The sequence below is a fragment of the Camelina sativa genome, chromosome 11, assembly GCF_000633955.1.
Source record: "Camelina sativa cultivar DH55 chromosome 11, Cs, whole genome shotgun sequence".
Lineage (NCBI taxonomy): Eukaryota > Viridiplantae > Streptophyta > Magnoliopsida > Brassicales > Brassicaceae > Camelina > Camelina sativa.
Window position 1 is genome coordinate 1973996 of NC_025695.1, and position 16581 is coordinate 1990576.

The 16581-nt window shown below is 36.2% G+C and overlaps 4 protein-coding genes across 6 annotated transcripts; 2 read left to right on the forward strand and 2 right to left on the reverse strand.

Moving 5' to 3' along the window:
- Nucleotides 5046-7011, forward strand: LOC104721100 (homeobox-leucine zipper protein ATHB-40-like). Its single transcript, XM_010439008.1, has 3 exons — nucleotides 5046-5169; nucleotides 5611-5936; nucleotides 6584-7011. The coding sequence occupies exons 1-3, from the start codon at nucleotides 5085-5087 to the stop codon at nucleotides 6824-6826; spliced, it is 654 nt and encodes a 217-aa protein (XP_010437310.1). The 5' UTR covers nucleotides 5046-5084; the 3' UTR covers nucleotides 6827-7011.
- LOC104721103 (G-box-binding factor 1) lies at nucleotides 9568-12261 on the forward strand. The gene is made up of 12 exons (XM_010439013.2): nucleotides 9568-9693; nucleotides 10146-10241; nucleotides 10352-10396; nucleotides 10498-10587; nucleotides 10683-10772; nucleotides 10895-11034; nucleotides 11151-11208; nucleotides 11289-11337; nucleotides 11428-11549; nucleotides 11639-11716; nucleotides 11810-11935; nucleotides 12029-12261. Exons 2-12 carry the CDS (start codon nucleotides 10182-10184, stop codon nucleotides 12116-12118), a joined length of 948 nt encoding a protein of 315 aa, XP_010437315.1. The 5' UTR covers nucleotides 9568-9693; nucleotides 10146-10181; the 3' UTR covers nucleotides 12119-12261.
- On the reverse strand, nucleotides 12166-14235 carry LOC104721102 (HVA22-like protein k). Its single transcript, XM_010439012.2, has 8 exons — nucleotides 14079-14235; nucleotides 13763-13821; nucleotides 13264-13361; nucleotides 13026-13077; nucleotides 12842-12905; nucleotides 12649-12744; nucleotides 12498-12570; nucleotides 12166-12407 (listed from the first exon to the last, which is right to left on the reverse strand). The coding sequence occupies exons 1-8, from the start codon at nucleotides 14139-14141 to the stop codon at nucleotides 12298-12300; spliced, it is 615 nt and encodes a 204-aa protein (XP_010437314.1). The 5' UTR covers nucleotides 14142-14235; the 3' UTR covers nucleotides 12166-12297.
- On the reverse strand, nucleotides 14240-16544 carry LOC104721101 (scarecrow-like protein 15). 3 transcript variants are annotated; one of them, XM_010439011.2, is made up of 2 exons: nucleotides 15391-16544; nucleotides 14240-14923 (listed from the first exon to the last, which is right to left on the reverse strand). In XM_010439011.2, the coding sequence occupies exons 1-2, from the start codon at nucleotides 16326-16328 to the stop codon at nucleotides 14401-14403; spliced, it is 1461 nt and encodes a 486-aa protein (XP_010437313.1). In that variant the 5' UTR covers nucleotides 16329-16544; the 3' UTR covers nucleotides 14240-14400. The 3 variants fall into 3 exon arrangements, with proteins under 3 accessions (XP_010437313.1, XP_010437312.1, XP_019088585.1); XM_010439010.2 differs by having other exon boundaries at nucleotides 14240-15159; nucleotides 15627-16543; XM_019233040.1 differs by having other exon boundaries at nucleotides 14240-14730; nucleotides 15198-16543.

Genomic DNA, 16581 nt, shown 5'->3' on the forward strand with positions numbered 1-16581 from the left:
TATTTCGAAAAAAAAACAACTTACATGGTCTTTACTGGTATTATAATATGAATATATGAGATTTATTTGTCTACGTAGAGAAAAAAAGGGTACAAAACTGCTTATATATGCTGAGAAAGTGAGAAGTCTCGCTGTTTTTAATCCAAATCTTATTGTATCGCACCTCTATGTGTAGCCCTTCCAAGCTTCAAAAGTTAAACAACCAAAATCAAAGTAATGCGGATCTCAATATTTTCTCAAACTCGAGAATAATAGTAATTTACCCTAAACCCGTCCGTGTCTACATTGGAATTAGGTCGAGGTTAATTATGCTTTATATCAAGATCCGAGATGTAATTGGGAGATGGAGAACCTAATTTCTGAGGTTAATTACAATCTGAAACACAATTAGATCTATGTATAACAGTAATTAAATTTTTAGGAGTGATAAGAAATTGTATATATATACCGGTTACTAATACTAATATATACTGTATAGAGGTTTCTAATGGCTTAGGGATTAAGAAAATGTCCGGAAATAGAGAAATGCGAATTGGTCAAGAAGCAAAAAAAACAAAGAGGGTCCAAAAACAAAGTGTGGCTACTGAACTTGCCACGTATCGGGATTGAAATTGCCCGGTTTAGGAAACAAGTTGAAACTCACATGGTCCACTGTTTCGTCTCGTTTCCTAATTAGGAAATCTCTAAAGACATACACGTAACAATTCCTTTCTTTAAATTCCCCAAATTCACAGTTCAATCCATTGATTTGGTAAAGATTCAATCAAAACGTGATTTTTGTTTGTGACGCTAACTATTTTCGATTTTTGAGCAAAAAGCCAAAGAGTTCTTTGCGGATAAGTTTTTCCCTCTTTGGGATATATGTGTGAAAAATATCTCCCTAGGCCTGTCTATCTTGTTTATTACCTCTTCTAAAAAAAAAAAAAAAGGATAGCTAAATTTACTTGACGAAAGCGAACTATGAAGTGAAATACTTTGTATTTTATAGAGTTGAAAATTGTGTAAAACTAGTTTTTGAATTCCTCTATATATTCACAAGAAAAATATTGTTTTTTAGCTAAATTTTTACTCGAGAAATTAAAGCAAAAAAAAACAAATCAATATTTTGGTATGAATAACATGGCTGATGGCTGATGGCTGATGGCGGCGACGACGACGGTTAATGAGAGAACGAGAAAAAAATCTAATTGGTCTGAAGAAAAAAAGTCAGGTTCCATGAACTGAACTGGTTAGATGAAACACGTGGACGAATACGGAAGGTGGTTTGTTTTCTACTGACTCGTAGAATTTCGTCACGTGGCAAGCCCATGTTCTTCCCTTGTTGTCACTTTTTACTTCTCTTTGGCGTGCCTGTCTTTTTCACCTCCAGGCTCCAGCTTTAAACTAAAAAAAAAAAAAAAAAAAAAATCGCTAATTTGAGTTCCGCATAATTTGTTATACGACAAGAGTGTGATACTTAATTTGGTATTTTTAAAATACTTCATGAAGTTTTATATATGGTTATTACTTTACTAGTTTGATTGATGATATACGTGATTTGACAGTCTAAAATATCATCTTGACAATGTGTGAAACGACGAATAACGAATCTTGTTTATAGACTCATATATAAACATTAATCTTTACATGATATTTACGTATAACTGCTAATCTTAGAGTCTTAGACTACCAGCTTAATTTTTTACCAAAACACTTACGCTGTTATGCGCAACAGTCATACACAGCAATTACCTCTACGGTCCACAATCTCTCTAACTAAAAACATAGATTATATAATATAATCTAACTAAAAACATAGATTATATGTATATTACTATACCGGCCACACAAGCCTATTACCTCACTCGATTATCTTTTGAACTATGGCTGGCTGATGAATAAACTCCTTCCCGGCACCTGCGATGGATCGTCTCTTTTCACCTCAACAAGGGGAGCTATATAGGTGTTTTTGAATGCATGCATGACGGCCGAACGATCCTTACGATATCTGGGCAAGAGACAATATGAGACCATCCAAGCCGGCTGATCTTGAAGCCTTATCTACGTGGACTAAATATGATAAGTGGTCATAAACATCCGCTTAATTAGCACTTAAAGCACGAAATTTTTTTGTTGGTCGTTGTCAAAGTATCAGTTGGTTATATATCGTCTGTATACTAATTAGTCGTTTGCAAAATCATCGTCAAGTTTAGCTACGTATAATATCTAAACAGCTTCGATACATATTAATACACTTGTCAAAATTATTAATGCCCTAATATACTCATGAGGTGTGTGATCCAGTATATCATAGTAACACTGAATCATACACATAGGTTCCAAAAATAGGGTATCATCACATGCCAGACTTTTTAGGGTGGTACTTTTCCATATCAATATTTTTTGTTTCAATAGGCTGGACATCTGGATTTTTTTTTTCTAACGAAATTGTTTTTTAAAGCACTTTCTTCAACAGTACCAAAAAAAACAAAGTGTATTGGAGAGGTAATTGGAGGAGATAGATGGATAGAGATGCATGTAAGGGTGGGATTGGAAGATCATGTGAAGTAGTAGAGACATGGCAGTGTTTTTAAAGCAGACACAAACACTTACGAGAAGAAAGAGGGAGACAAAAGGCTTTGGCTTCCCATTGTCTAGTTCTCTATGTTCCTATTAAAATAACTTTTAAAGTATTTTTATAAACTTTAAAACATTAGAATTGTTATTCGCCACGTTTCGTTGTTGTATTCCGTTCATATGACTCCCATCATGTTCCTTTGTCCCCTCTCCTTTTCTCTCTTTACATCGTCTCATCATCATTAAAAAAGAAAACAACTTTTAGAAATTAAAAACGTGATACATTAAATTCAATAACGAATTCAACTTATGAATGCGAACCTAGTAACCATCTAGAATCTGGATGTCCATATTTGTGATACCTCTAGACTAATTGGGTTGAAGAGTGGAATTTGTATTTGTATATTCATGCATGTTATCGTTTTATTAATTATTGTGTTTTAATCTTACCAAATAACCAATTCAGAAATATGGACGCGTTAGTGCAGTTTTTAAACATTAAACATCAGTAATTCACTTCTGTGTATATAATAAAGAATTGAAGGTTTTACGATTTGATTTTACGTGTAAAATTAGAGTTCATTGTAGATCCTAATTACGTTTTTTTGCTTAATTACTCATGACTTAACTTTATCAAAATTTTTAACTATATTAGTATAAAGTTTATGTTTTCATTATAAGATTGATCGCTGTTAGGTATTTGGCTAAGCCCAAGAAATCAATAAATTTTTCAGTGGGAACCAAAATAAATAATACCGATATTCTATAACTTGAATATATATATCTGATTAGATGATAACGAGTCCATAACTCTTTAACTCCAATATACCTTTCATCTAAATAAAGTTTATTAACCTTTAGAAGCAAACACTGTTTTTTAAGACAGATATACACACACAAGAAGAAGACAAATATCTTTACCGAATTTAGGGGGTTCATTGGTCCAATATCTTTAAGGAGAGTCCACATCTACAAGTAATTATCATCATGAACATGATCTTAATCCCATTTTAAGATAAATAACTACAGTTAATTAATGATTTGCTTCGAAGTCGAAGCTTAAGGTGTCTACAAGTCTACACTTCCACCAAGTCTTCGACCACTTTAAGTTCTATCCTCTTTATACTTTATCTTTTGATCCCCAAGAATATCCTCTCTGGCACCAAGCAAGTAATGTAGTCACTTATTTGCTCATTTGGCTCCTCTTTTGATTTGGTTAGTTACGTTTCGAAATAGAATATACTTCATTAGACGACCATACTATATGTTTTTATTCTTGGAGGTTGATATATACTGTCCATATCTATGCAGATATATATATCACACAATACTGTAGTTGTACAATAATAATAATAATAATAAAATGAATTCTAAAGTTATGCCATTTATCACATAAAAATATATATATATGTCGATATATATAGTCATTTTCTTCTGCATTTATTCTTTATTTTGTTTTTTATTTATTTCGGTTGTGTAAATTTTATCAATTGGCGGAATCTTAGTTCTATAATGAATTTTGGCTAATTCTTACAGCCATAGCGAATAGAACGAATAGAACGGAAGCCAATTGTATTTAATTACCTAAATAAACAAAATCATTTATCTCTCTATCCACAAAGTAAAGAACAAATAGAAAGAAAAGAGTCGAAAGTAGTATTGAAGGGGCTTGATTGGGTCGTGGAGGACATTGAGACCGGTGAATGTCCTTTCCATTGGACAGCACAGTTTCATTTACGAAACAGTCCCTTATTGGTCTTCCCTCTACGAATTGTATACTACTATATAGTTTTCTAAAGACTCATAAATATTATTAACTACAAATAGATGAGTTTGTAATTCGTATCATTTCTCCCTTTTAGTAATGAAATTTACTTTGGTGTCTTCACGTGCCGAAGCTGTCGAGTTTTCATGCTCCGATCAATGACGTGTAACTAAATACGTCTATATGTTTAGTGTTGTTTTAGTATTACGCATGGGCCGCAGTGTTATTAATAAATCTTTTTATCATTATCTTTTGTCAAGTACCTAAAAAAGAAAGTCTAATCTATATATAACTAGTAATTCGATATATCATACTTAAACATAATTAGACATAATAAATAATTGATAATGTGGTAAACTTTTTGAACAAGATTTATGTTTTTAATTGAGAACGACAACAAAATTTAACCAATGGACAATTGGACATAGTAAATGTCAATTATAAATTTAAACTGTCAAGGTCGTCGTCGTTAACAGAATGAAACAATATTAAAGCTAGTGACAAAGGAATATTACATTTTCACTTTTTAATTTCATTGTCCTTTTACTAATCCTCCCAAGTCATAACGAACGAGGCATAGGAGTGTAATCACGACCAGTGGTAGTTCCGTAATTATAAACGAACAAGAAGCCCACATCAGGAAAATGACATTTCATTTCTTGACACCTACACTCCTTATAAATCATAGGTCTTCCTCTTCCCCAACACAACTTCTCACAAATCATAAAAAGTGAGACAAATTAAGACAGAGAGATCCAAGAACATGAACCACACGGTGGATGATCAAAACATGGCCTTTATCTCTCAGCTGTACCCTGATGTCTACACTCAGTTAGTACCACAACCAGGTTTGTCCTTTTTTTTTTTTTAATCGTAATTAGTCTGTTCGAAAAATTCATTTTTTTATCTCTTTGTTTTAAAGTTCGACAAACCCCAAATTTCATGGGTTTTTATAAAAATACAAGTGGGTTTTGTTTTAGATAATTTATCCGAAGGTTTTTATCTTTTATATATATATCAAAGTCTGAAAAATCTATTAACGGTTTAGAGGAAGAAGCTATTCAAATTCAAGTGGGTACACGAGTCTTTCCAAAAGAAAAAAAAGTTCTCGACCAACACGCATAAACCTAAAAATACTGATTTCATCTACGTGCATGTGAAGTGTGAACACACATCAATAAACTAAAAGTAAAAAATAATTTTGATAATGAAAAATCCAAACTTTATTTAAGGTGATCCTGTAATTAGAACATTATTTATTAATCTGCTTTTACTTCTTTGGTCGGCAGGAGATGTGAAGCCACCGAAGCGGAGGAGGAAGAAGAGCAAAGGAGCGTTGGCTTCCGGAGATGGAAGTAACTGTTTGTTTAGGAAGAGAAAGCTAACCGATGAACAAGTGAACATGTTGGAGATGAGTTTTGGTGATGAGCACAAACTTGAGTCGGAGAGGAAAGACAGACTTGCGGCGGAGCTAGGGCTTGACCCTCGTCAAGTTGCCGTTTGGTTTCAGAACCGTCGCGCTCGGTGGAAGAACAAAAGACTCGAGGAAGAGTACAATAAACTCAAGAACTCACATGATAACGTCGTTGTCGACAAGTGCCGACTCGAGTCTGAGGTATTTTTCATTTTTCTTCTTTATCTTTTTTTTTTTTTTTTAATTCGTTTCTCGTTTAATTCTTATTTTTAATTAATAATAAAAATACGTGTCGGGAATGGTTTTAAAGTTTCTTCATTATCGATTTGATCCATGCTTGAGATAATTAATGATACAACTTTTTTTCAATCCAAATTTTAATTATACATAGAAAATAAAAGAAAATGCTATTTACGCCCGAATTTTGTTCTCTTTTCTTTTTACCTTATGCCTACACTAAATTGCATTATAGAAAATAAATAGAATATGTAATTTAGTTTATAAATTCTTTTGGTAATATATTGTCTTTTTGCATAAATGAACGTGAGCTCAAGGCTCGAAGGAATTAAAAAATCAATAAATGAGACAGAAAGTTAAGTTGAGAACTCAAAAAAAAAAAGTGACATCAAACAGTAGATTGCCACCTTATTACACAACATAATACACTTTTATATGTGTTCCGTACAATGTTTATCTTTTCTTAATACTGACTAAGTCTTTGTCAATGGGCTCAATTGTAGAGTAGGCCCACTGACTGTAACCAGTAACCACCCATCTAATTGAAGTGTAATCAGTGCTTGCATTGTTGATTAGTTACTTAATGATTAATTTTACATTTTTTCTCTCAGGTTATTCAGCTCAAAGAACAACTCTACGACGCAGAACGTGAAATCCAAAGATTAGCAGAAAGAGCAGAAGGAGGATCAAGCCACAGTCCAATTTCGTCTTCGGTTTCCATAGAAGCTAATGAAACGCCATTTTTCGGAGACTATAAAGTCGGAGACGATGAGGATGACTATGACAACTTGTTTTATCCGGTGCCTGAAAACAGTTACATCGATGGAGCGGAATGGATGAGTCTATACATATGAAATTACTAGCTTATTAATGTAATATTCAATATTTAGTTATATCAAAGCTAGTAACGTGAATTAGGGAAGCATATTTTTAAGTAAATTTGATAGATTATATAACTGTCGAATTTCGAATGTACAAATTTATTAACGATGGGTTTTCTCGCTAATGTAATTTGGCTATCTTTATGTAAGCAAGAATTGCTGAAGTAGTTAATTTATTAGTAACTTCGTTGAAAAAAGCGTATTCTATAAGTTATTTTAAAAATATACTTATATGTTTAATATAGAAAAGATAATAGCCCATTCGGTTGAACTTGTTGGAGCTGATGGATTCAACTAATTTTTTCAAGGAGACTAAATATGCATGGTAATTACGACCGTAGAATCTATATATGTAGAGTAATTATGTCTTCAAATAAATAATTTTCATTAACCAAAAAGAAGTGCGGCCCTAGCTAAAAGCCTTATCGTCTCAAATATGTGCTGCAAGATTCGCAAATTCTTTACTTTATAGATTGTAGAAGACAAAGGACTAGATGACATGCACATGAAGATAAGATAAGCAAAACGGTTGTTGAAACTTTTTTTTTTTTTTTTAATCTCGATGGATAAGAGTTTTCCCTATTAGAACAAAAGGAGAGTTCGGATAATGTATAACTAATTTTGGTAAAACCAATTCTGAGTCAAGTTTTATAGACCAATTGACAACTAGCTAATGGGTAAAGAAAGCTTTTATTATGGTTAGAGTAGAGTCATATTTGCTCTATGATTATAAATTCATCATGATTATTATAGTGATCTGGATCGCATAATATAAAGTGAGAATTTCTTATATTGGTCATCAAAAATTTGTAAATATTAAACAATTGAAATGATCACATTTTAATCATGCATTTCTAAATATGTTAAGACTTAGACACACATCGTTTTCTAATCAATGTGTCTTTGGACATGATGATCAGAGGTTCTTTGATCCATACATCTTTGTCACACTCAATGTAAAATTTACAAGCTGCATTTTCTGAAAATAAAAGTTTATTTTTTATTTTAGTTTGGTACATGACATGATTAGAGAGGATCTTAGATTAAGTTGTTTTGGATTTTGATTAACGTTAATATGATATAGACATATTACTAAATCATCCTAACTATAAAATCATAGACCGAAAACATTATGGTCTCATAAAGTAAAGAAACAGCGGACCCACGAAGAAGTGTTTGGCGAATAAGTAGATGTAGTTTGGCAAAATAGAAAGCGAAGTGTAAAGCAAACGTAATGCCGTGGCTCTTTCTAAAATGGGATCGTTTTCAAGTACTAGAAACCACTTTCAACACATTCACTGTATCTAATGCGTTGTATTATTATTATTATAGTTCGAGTCGTCGTCATGTAATGAGTTAAGAAAAGTCTGTGACCTTTTTTATTGATATGGTGATCTATCACATTCACATCAATTACGTAATGGAAATGCCAATGCTTACGAAAAATGCTATCTTTATCTAAAAAAAATCCTAAACGGGTCTAAATAAACAACATCAAAAATAAATGGGCAGGATCTAAAGGAGTATGCCCGTTTTAACATATAATTGATTTGTTTAGAATATGAAACGAGACCCAATGGACTCAACAAGAGCCAACAATATTTTAGGGGGTTCTAAAACGATACCCAATGGGCTTTAGAAGGCAACCAAACTAGCTTGGCAGAAACTAAGGGCCCGTCTCAAATATTAGTTTTTTTTTTAATTTTCTTCTATAATTTTGACGTCATGCTGATTAAATTTTTTTAACTAGAAGGTAAAATCCATTATCGGTTAAATATCATTCATCTTTTAAAATCTTTAAAGGAATTGACTATTAAAAAACTTTATTTCAAAATTAAAAAACTTGAGAGAAGGTTTTGAGTTGGTTGGTTTTGTTGTAATCAAACAAAAAAGTTGACAAATAATATTCGTTAAATATTGATCATATCTACTACTAATTAATTATTTAGTACTATATAATATAATTAGATTTGCTAATGAATGAATGATAATAAAAATGAAATTACCTTTTTTTTTTATTGATAGAGAAATAAATGAGTAGATGAGTCACACCAAACAGTAGCTACCGTGTCAAAACCTTATCCACTAACACGTGTACAGCTGGACCTCTCATTGTCGCACGTGTCAGATCATCAAAACCCTAAAAAAAAAAAAACTTTCCTCTTTCTTCGTATTCTTCTCCTCCTATCGGACTTCGCCACACCAGATCGGAGATTTCTCAATCCTCTCTCTGTTTTTTATTTTGTTTCCCCTAATCTTCTTCAATCAAAAAAAAAAAAAAACTTTCCTCTTTCTTCGTATTCTTCTCCTCCTATCGGACTTCGCCACACCAGATCGGAGATTTCTCAATCCTCTCTCTGTTTTTTATTTTGTTTCCCCTAATCTTCTTCAATCAAAAAAAAAAAAAAACTTTCCTCTTTCTTCGTATTCTTCTCCTCCTATCGGACTTCGCCACACCAGATCGGAGATTTCTCAATCCTCTCTCTGTTTTTTATTTTGTTTCCCCTAATCTTCTTCAATCAAAAAAAAAAAAAAAAAAAAAAAAAAAAAAAAAACTCTCCGACAGATTCAATGAAGCACTAAGTAAGAAGAAAAAGAGAAGAAGAAGAACACAAAGAGAAATTTCAGTATATCTTCTCTCTTCTTCTTCGCCCGGGGGGGGGGGGGGGGTTTTTTTTTTTNGGTAGAGTTTTTTTTTTTGTCTGATCTGTCGGAGAGAAGAGAGACTGACGACGTGTCTTCACCCTTTTTGTCTCTTATATATAAAATCAAAAAAAATCCTAGCTGGACTTCCACATCACTGCTGCTACCTCAATTAGACGAAGAAGAAGCTGCTGCTGGTCTGTTTTTTTTTTTTTTTTTTTNNNAACACCCTTTGCATGTAACACATGTACTTGTCTATGCTGATTTGGATTGGTTTGGTTGATCAATTATGCCAAATTTGAGGTTGTTTCGTGTATAATTCACTAGTTGGTTATGCAATTTAGGTTCTTGAGATTTTATTTTTGCTAGAGATTTCGTTTGGAGGTTTTGGTTTTGATACTAATGCATGATTTTACTAAGCATAGAGATGTGGGTTAGACTTTTAGACTGCTATTAATGAAAGCCAAAAGAACAGGGCCCTTTGCTCTTGTTCTGTTGTTTTACAAGTCATAGATTGCTATCATTGGAAGCACAGAAGTTTATCCTTTTTTGAGTTTTGGATTTATCCTTCATGTGATGTTTTATGATGATGACTATGCTTCTGTCAAGATCTCTGTTTTAACAGATTCTTGTTTTTTTCTGTGTATAGTCTGAGTAACACAAGTAGTAGTAAGCTCATAAAGCTATGGGAACGAGCGAAGAGAAGATGCCATTTAAGCCTTCCAAACCAACATCTTCTGCTCAGGTTGGTCCTCCCTTCTCTTCTCCTTCTCTTTTCGTTTTGGAAACAATTTCATGGATTGTGGATTCAGAAACTATATTGTGTTGTTTGATGTACTCATATCTTATTTGCAGGAAGTCCCTCCCACACCGTATCCAGACTGGTCAAATTCAATGCAGGTTCGTGTCACATGCACAACTTTTGTTTTTAATAGTATAGTGTCTTCTTTCTCGAGAAACACCCAGATTTCATATCATAACTTTTATGTTTATTTCTTTAGGCTTATTATGGCGGGGGAGGTACTCCAAATCCTTTTTTCCCATCCCCAGTTGGATCTCCTAGTCCTCACCCCTACATGTGGAGTGCTCAAGTGAGTTTTCAATGTATAGTTGCTGATGTGATTCTTTGAAAAATCACTATGTAAAAGACCACTAACTGAGTTTTTCTTTTGTTCATTACTTTCAGCACCATATGATGCCACCTTATGGGACCCCAGTTCCGTATCCAGCAATGTATCCTCCGGGGGCTGTCTATGCTCATCCTAGCATGCCCATGGTAATTTCCCATGCCATTAACACAAAATTTTAGCTATCGTTTAAAGCCTTTCTGCTCTGTTACATGGCATGCATAGATAACTGAGAAAGTAAAAAACTTGCTTGACAAACCTTCTCTTGCAGCCTCCTAATTCTGGTCCAACAAACAAGGAGACTGTGAAGGACCAAGCTTCTGGCAAGAAGTCAAAGGGGAACTCGAAAAGAAAGGGTGAAGGAGGTGACAAAGCTCTCTCTGGTTCAGGGAACGATGGTGTCTCTCATAGGTGATTTTAATTACACTCTATTCAACGTGTTACTTGTTCAGTTTGATTGCAGTGATATATGCAGATCATGAGGGAGCTTTTATGTAATCATGATCTCTTTTCTTTCCGTTGTGCAGTGATGAAAGTGTCTCAGCTGGTTCATCTGATGAAAATGATGAGAATGCCAATCAACAGGTACTGTTATATCTTTGAAGTGTTCTCTGTTACTTCAATGCTTTGTGCTGTGTGTTTAATTGAGTTTCATGTTAATGTAGGAACAAGGTTCAATTAGGAAGCCAAGCTTTGGACAGATGCTTGCGGATGGTAAGCTTTCTGACAGATGCAATTTTTATGGCTTTCCTTTGCTTGTGTTTTCTTCCATGTTTCTTGACTTGGTAAAGTTTCCTTAAACAGCAAGTTCTCAAAGTACTACTGGTGAGATACAAGGTTCAGTGCCCATGAAGCCCGTAGCCCCCGGGACTAATCTGAATATCGGGATGGACTTATGGTCTTCCCAACCTGGTGTACCTATGAAGGTGTGTCTAGATCATCATTTCACTTGCGAATTAGCTTTCTGATTTACTTATAGACTTCTTCGTTACAAAATCGTGTGTTCACTCATCAGGATGAACGAGAGCTCAAGAGGCAGAAGAGGAAACAATCTAACCGTGAATCTGCTAGGCGATCTAGATTGCGAAAGCAGGTAATATTCATCTCTTTGTTAGACTGTTAGTATTATTCTACTCTGTTTGCTTCTCATGTAAATTACTCATTCCATAATAAACTATTCAAATAGGCGGAATGCGAACAGCTTCAACAGAGAGTGGAAAGTTTGTCGAATGAGAATCAAAGCCTGAGAGATGAGCTACAGAGACTCTCAAGCGAATGTGAAAAGCTCAAGTCGGAGAACAACTCGATCCAGGTAACAAACTCTTGTCCGAAAATCAGAATCTCTCCAACTATTATCTTATTTCGGGCAGCTTATATGTAAACACGGTCGCTGAATGAATTACAGGATGAGTTGCAGAGAGTGCTTGGACCAGAGGCTGTAGCTAATTTAGAACAGAATGCTGCTGGGTCGAAAGACGGTGAAGGCAAAAATTAACACTTAGGAAACATGGAACGTTATTATTGGGATTTTTCAACACTGGATAAAAAAAAACCTCGGACCAAAGTTATTTGAGATTACATAACTATACAATCGTTGTTTGACATTTTTGTGTAATAGAGATTTGACCTACAAGACTGTAAGGCTGCAAAAGCTACGATTACACCTTTGTTTCATTAGTCCTCGTGATTGGAATCCGATTCTGAATCTGAGTTTGTTCCTGCTGGTTCGGGGCTACCATTTGCTATGTTTCCTAGTCGTTGGCCTGGTGGTGCAACCCCATTGACTGTAAACAACAGTGCAAAAAAATACACAATTCAATAACCTAATAGCAGAGTATTAAATTTCGTAGAAAATTCGAGTTTGGAAAACAAACCTGATCCCAACATTTTGGCAATCATTGATCGGACAAACCGTATTTCTCTTTGGTGCGACCTAACGACCTTCACCTGCAATTGTTTTGTTGTAAAGCAATTGGTAAGTAGTAACTCGAAGTATATGGAGGTCTGAAGAAAGCAGTTATCTACCATTTCTTCATATATTCCATCCACGAGTCGGTCCACTCTAGCTTGGTGTCGTAGGAGGAAAGGACGAATCTGGTTGTTGTAAATTTGTTTTGATCCCTAATAGTAGACAAAATAAGCAAATCGAGAAAGCAGAATGAGTAACGGGTTAAAGCTTGTTATACGTTAGTGATTTCAAAGAGATTAGAACAGCTACCTCGACGGTTGCGAGTTGAAGCCAGACGAGAAACGCAAATTTCACATGATAGTACAATGGGAACCTGCAAATAATCGAGTATACTGAGTATCAACACTATGCAAGTTAAACAATCCCTGTCTCTTGATAAAGTCCACAAGAACCATATATCATATGTCTACGTAACAGTGAAAAAACTCAGTACCAAGAAATGATCTTGTCCGTGAACACTTCAACAAGGCTGAAAGAGCCATAAGCTGCACAAAAGTTAAAGAGAGAGTAAGAGGACCAAAAAAAAAACCAAATTCCAAGTGAAAGAAGGCCAAGGGAGATTGCAATAAAACTCTTAAAGATAAACCGCATAAGAACAGTAGCGAACAACAAAAGAAGAGGTGAGGAAAGGAATTAGAAAGATGATACCAGTTGAAGTAAAAATATCCAACCTGCCCAGTAGATAAGCCATTTTTGTTGTTCAGTCTCATCTCTACTCTCAATTGCCTTGAAGGTAGAGTACACAGGCAACCCGATGCCAATGGAACAGCTGCAAAACATACACACAAACGTTTCCTTTATAACCGAATCCTTGAGTCAACTACAGATATAACATCACCTCTAACAGAGTAAAGAATCCACAAACTCGACAAGAACAAAAGGAACCCAAGATTCCCTAAAAAGAGATTTGACTCTCGTCCAAAAGATACCCTTAATTATCTCAACAAGTTGTAATACCCTTTGTCCACTCCGCTAAGCTAATAATAATGAGAAGAAAAAAATCCCTACCCCATTGCTTTACATGTGAATGAGCATCTCTCACTCAATCAGATAAACAACCTACCCAATCAAATCACCCAAATCATACCTCCATATCATTCATCTTATTGTACCATTATTGATTTAGCGTTTAGATGACTTTCACCTTACAATTAGAGAAGAAAAACTCACCATGCTGTACGAAGTACGATATTGGAACCAAGTGGAGAAAGCAATACACGCAACCCAACCTGAAAATTTTTCCGTAGAGAAAAAAACAAAATATTTCCATCAATCCAAAAGTTTGAGAATATCCATATGTTAAGGAATTGAAAACGCCCTTTTCTCTAATCCAAAACACCCAATCCACGAAACCTGAATTCGAAGACGATGACGGAATCCTAACAATACATATCTAATCAAGGTAACCATAAACTTTTGACACGAATCGCAAAATTACAGATCGGAAACAAGCGGAAACATCAATCTGAGGAGAAGAAAGATTTACCTCGCTGGTGAAGCCGGATCCGAGAAGCGCCATGGATGGTATCTGTGAAGCAAATCCGCTCATCGGCGATTCCTACGTCGGTTTACCAAATTGACGAACACACACTCGATAAAGGAAAAAGGTCACTTAATATATGTTTGAATAAAGAGAGATATTATGAATGATTAAAGCCTCTCGCTCAAGCAGAGACTTTGAAGAAATATTTTTATTTCCTTTATTTTTAAAAGAGAAAAACACCAAAAAGAAATAAATATTTAAAAGACGGTAGAATAGATACAATTTCTATTTTCTATATCATTGTGTTAAACCAAACCCGGTTTATCTAAAACCGCCAAGCTGACGTGGCAACAAGTGCTCTTCCATGCCAGCACAGCACCAATTCTCCTTGTCGTTTCGCCACGTGGAATCCTCTAACCTGCGCCTTCTCCAGTAAACACTCTGCTTGGAAATCGGCGAACTGGCTTAGCTGGATCGGCCTCATCCCGGCGGCGCAAAACGCTTCCCGCCAAGTCATCTCACCGGTGTTTCTCCTATCAGCCGCCGTTTCCACCGCCGCGGATATTTTCGGACGCAGAACGAACGCTTCCACTATCTTCTTCACCAAATCTCCGGGAGGAGCTGCGGCGTCGAGCGACTCCAGCACCATCGTGTAAAACTCAAGAGCGCTAACAAACTCTCTCCGGAACGATCCAGATCCGGCGATCTCCGTCCATCCTTCGCTATCGACGAATACGACGACCTTAGGTGACACTCTCCGTAGATTGTTCACGAAATCGGAGATTCCGCTTAAACGGCGAAATATCGCCGGAGAAATCAAAACGATGGTTCTCTCTCCCTCTACGAACCTAATCGCTTTGAAGGATAACATCTCAAACGTCTTCAAAAGAACGAACTCGATCTGGAAACGAATCTTCATCTCCGCCGCGAATTGAGTTAAGTTTTCTTTAACTAGCCTCGTCTCGACGGCGCACTCCTCCGCTACCACCGCCGTAACTCTTAAAAACCCGCCGCTAACAGATTTCTCGGCGATTTCTCTCATGAGCGATGCGTATTGTCCACCGAATCCGATCTCGAAATCAACCACGTGGACGAACGGAGAAGACGACTGAGAGCTCAACNGAACTCAAGAGCGCTAACAAACTCTCGCCGGATCGATCCAGATCCGGCGATCTCCGTCCATCCTTCGCTATCGACGAATACGACTACCTTGGTTGACACTCTCCGTAGATTGTTCACGAAATCGGCGATTCCGCTTAAACGGCGAAATATCGCCGGAGAGATCAAAACGATGGTTCTCTCTCCCTCGACGAACCTAATCGCTTTGAACGATAACATCTCAAACGTCTTCAAAAGAACGAACTCGATCTGGAAACGGATCTTCATCTCCGCCGCGAATTGAGTTAAGTTTTCTTTAACTAGCCTCGTCTCGACGGCGCACTCCTCCGCCACGACCGCCGTAACTCTTAAAAACCCTCCGCTAACAGATTTCTCGGCGATTTCTCTCATGAGCGACGCGTATTGTCCACCGAATCCGATCTCGAAATCAACCACGTGGACGAACGGAGAAGACGACTGAGAGCTCAACGAGTCGAGGATGGCTTGGTTGGCCGTGAAATGAGAGAAGAGAGGGATGGGAGAAATCCCGGAATATTCCTTAATCGCTCGGATCCTCTGAACAATCTCAGACCAAGAAGATAACCGGATTGGATTCCGGTTTGTTCCGGTTAAAAGAGAAGCGAGAGCTTCCTTGAAGTAAAACGCAGCTCTCTGTAACGGTCTACCCGAAGGGGATCTTAACCGTTGATTGAGCCGTGACAATATCACCTGAGCGAGCTGTAACTCGTCCGATTCAACGCAATCCACGACTCGGATAAGATCTTCGATGAAATCAAATCCTCCATTGTCGACGCCGTCGAGAGAATTGAAACCGTACCCGGTTGGTTGTTGGTTCTGACCGGGATAAACAATATCGGTTGATGACTCGAAATCAGAAGGTTGAATCTGATCGGGAAAGCCAGGGAGGTTAGAATCGACGGCGTAGAGAGGCAAAATAGTAGAATCTGTGGTGGCGGTGGTTGTAGTGAAACCGGTTTTAAGTGAGTTAGGAGCAGAGTCATCGTCAAGTTCCAATTCTTTCATGATGGAATCCCAATCCATGGAACGCATGACATGTTCGTCCATGGATAAGTGATTACTATCAGTACTGTTGTTGTTGGTCGTGTCCTGAGGAGATGAAGCTGGGATTTTCATGTGTTATTGTTGTTGTGAAGAAAAAGATGAAGAAAGGTGAAGCTTTTTTAATCAAAGAACAAAAAAAAAAAAAGATTTATTTTTCTCTGCTTTCTTTCTTTCTTTCTATGTGGAGAAGAAGGTGGCGGGGCTTTTGAAAGGTATGATTGGTAAGCTTTTTATCGTCAAGGGAGTGCGTGCAAAAAAAAAAAAAAAGCAAAGAGATTTGGTAACCGTGTCTAATACGGGTTGTTTTTTTTTTTTTTTTTTTTTT

Excerpts from the sequence above, each read along its gene's own strand:
- LOC104721100 (XM_010439008.1), top strand. The coding sequence starts at position 5,085 with ATGAACCACACGGTGGATGATCAAAACATGGCCTTTATCTCTCAGCTG. Across the intron at positions 5,170-5,610 it reads TCAGTTAGTACCACAACCAG|GAGATGTGAAGCCACCGAAG; the intron begins GTTTGTCCTTTT and ends TTTGGTCGGCAG. Across the intron at positions 5,937-6,583 it reads AGTGCCGACTCGAGTCTGAG|GTTATTCAGCTCAAAGAACA; the intron begins GTATTTTTCATT and ends TTTTTCTCTCAG.
- LOC104721103 (XM_010439013.2), top strand. The coding sequence starts at position 10,182 with ATGGGAACGAGCGAAGAGAAGATGCCATTTAAGCCTTCCAAACCAACA. Across the intron at positions 10,242-10,351 it reads AACCAACATCTTCTGCTCAG|GAAGTCCCTCCCACACCGTA; the intron begins GTTGGTCCTCCC and ends TCTTATTTGCAG. Across the intron at positions 11,550-11,638 it reads AACCTGGTGTACCTATGAAG|GATGAACGAGAGCTCAAGAG; the intron begins GTGTGTCTAGAT and ends TTCACTCATCAG.
- LOC104721101 (XM_010439011.2), bottom strand. The coding sequence starts at position 16,328 with ATGAAAATCCCAGCTTCATCTCCTCAGGACACGACCAACAACAACAGT. Across the intron at positions 14,924-15,390 it reads TTATCGTTCAAAGCGATTAG|GTTCGTAGAGGGAGAGAGAA; the intron begins GTTCGTCGAGGG and ends CAAAGCGATTAG.
- LOC104721102 (XM_010439012.2), bottom strand. The coding sequence starts at position 14,141 with ATGAGCGGATTTGCTTCACAGATACCATCCATGGCGCTTCTCGGATCC. Across the intron at positions 12,745-12,841 it reads TTCAACTCGCAACCGTCGAG|GGATCAAAACAAATTTACAA; the intron begins GTAGCTGTTCTA and ends GTCTACTATTAG. Across the intron at positions 12,571-12,648 it reads ATGGAATATATGAAGAAATG|GTGAAGGTCGTTAGGTCGCA; the intron begins GTAGATAACTGC and ends AAACAATTGCAG.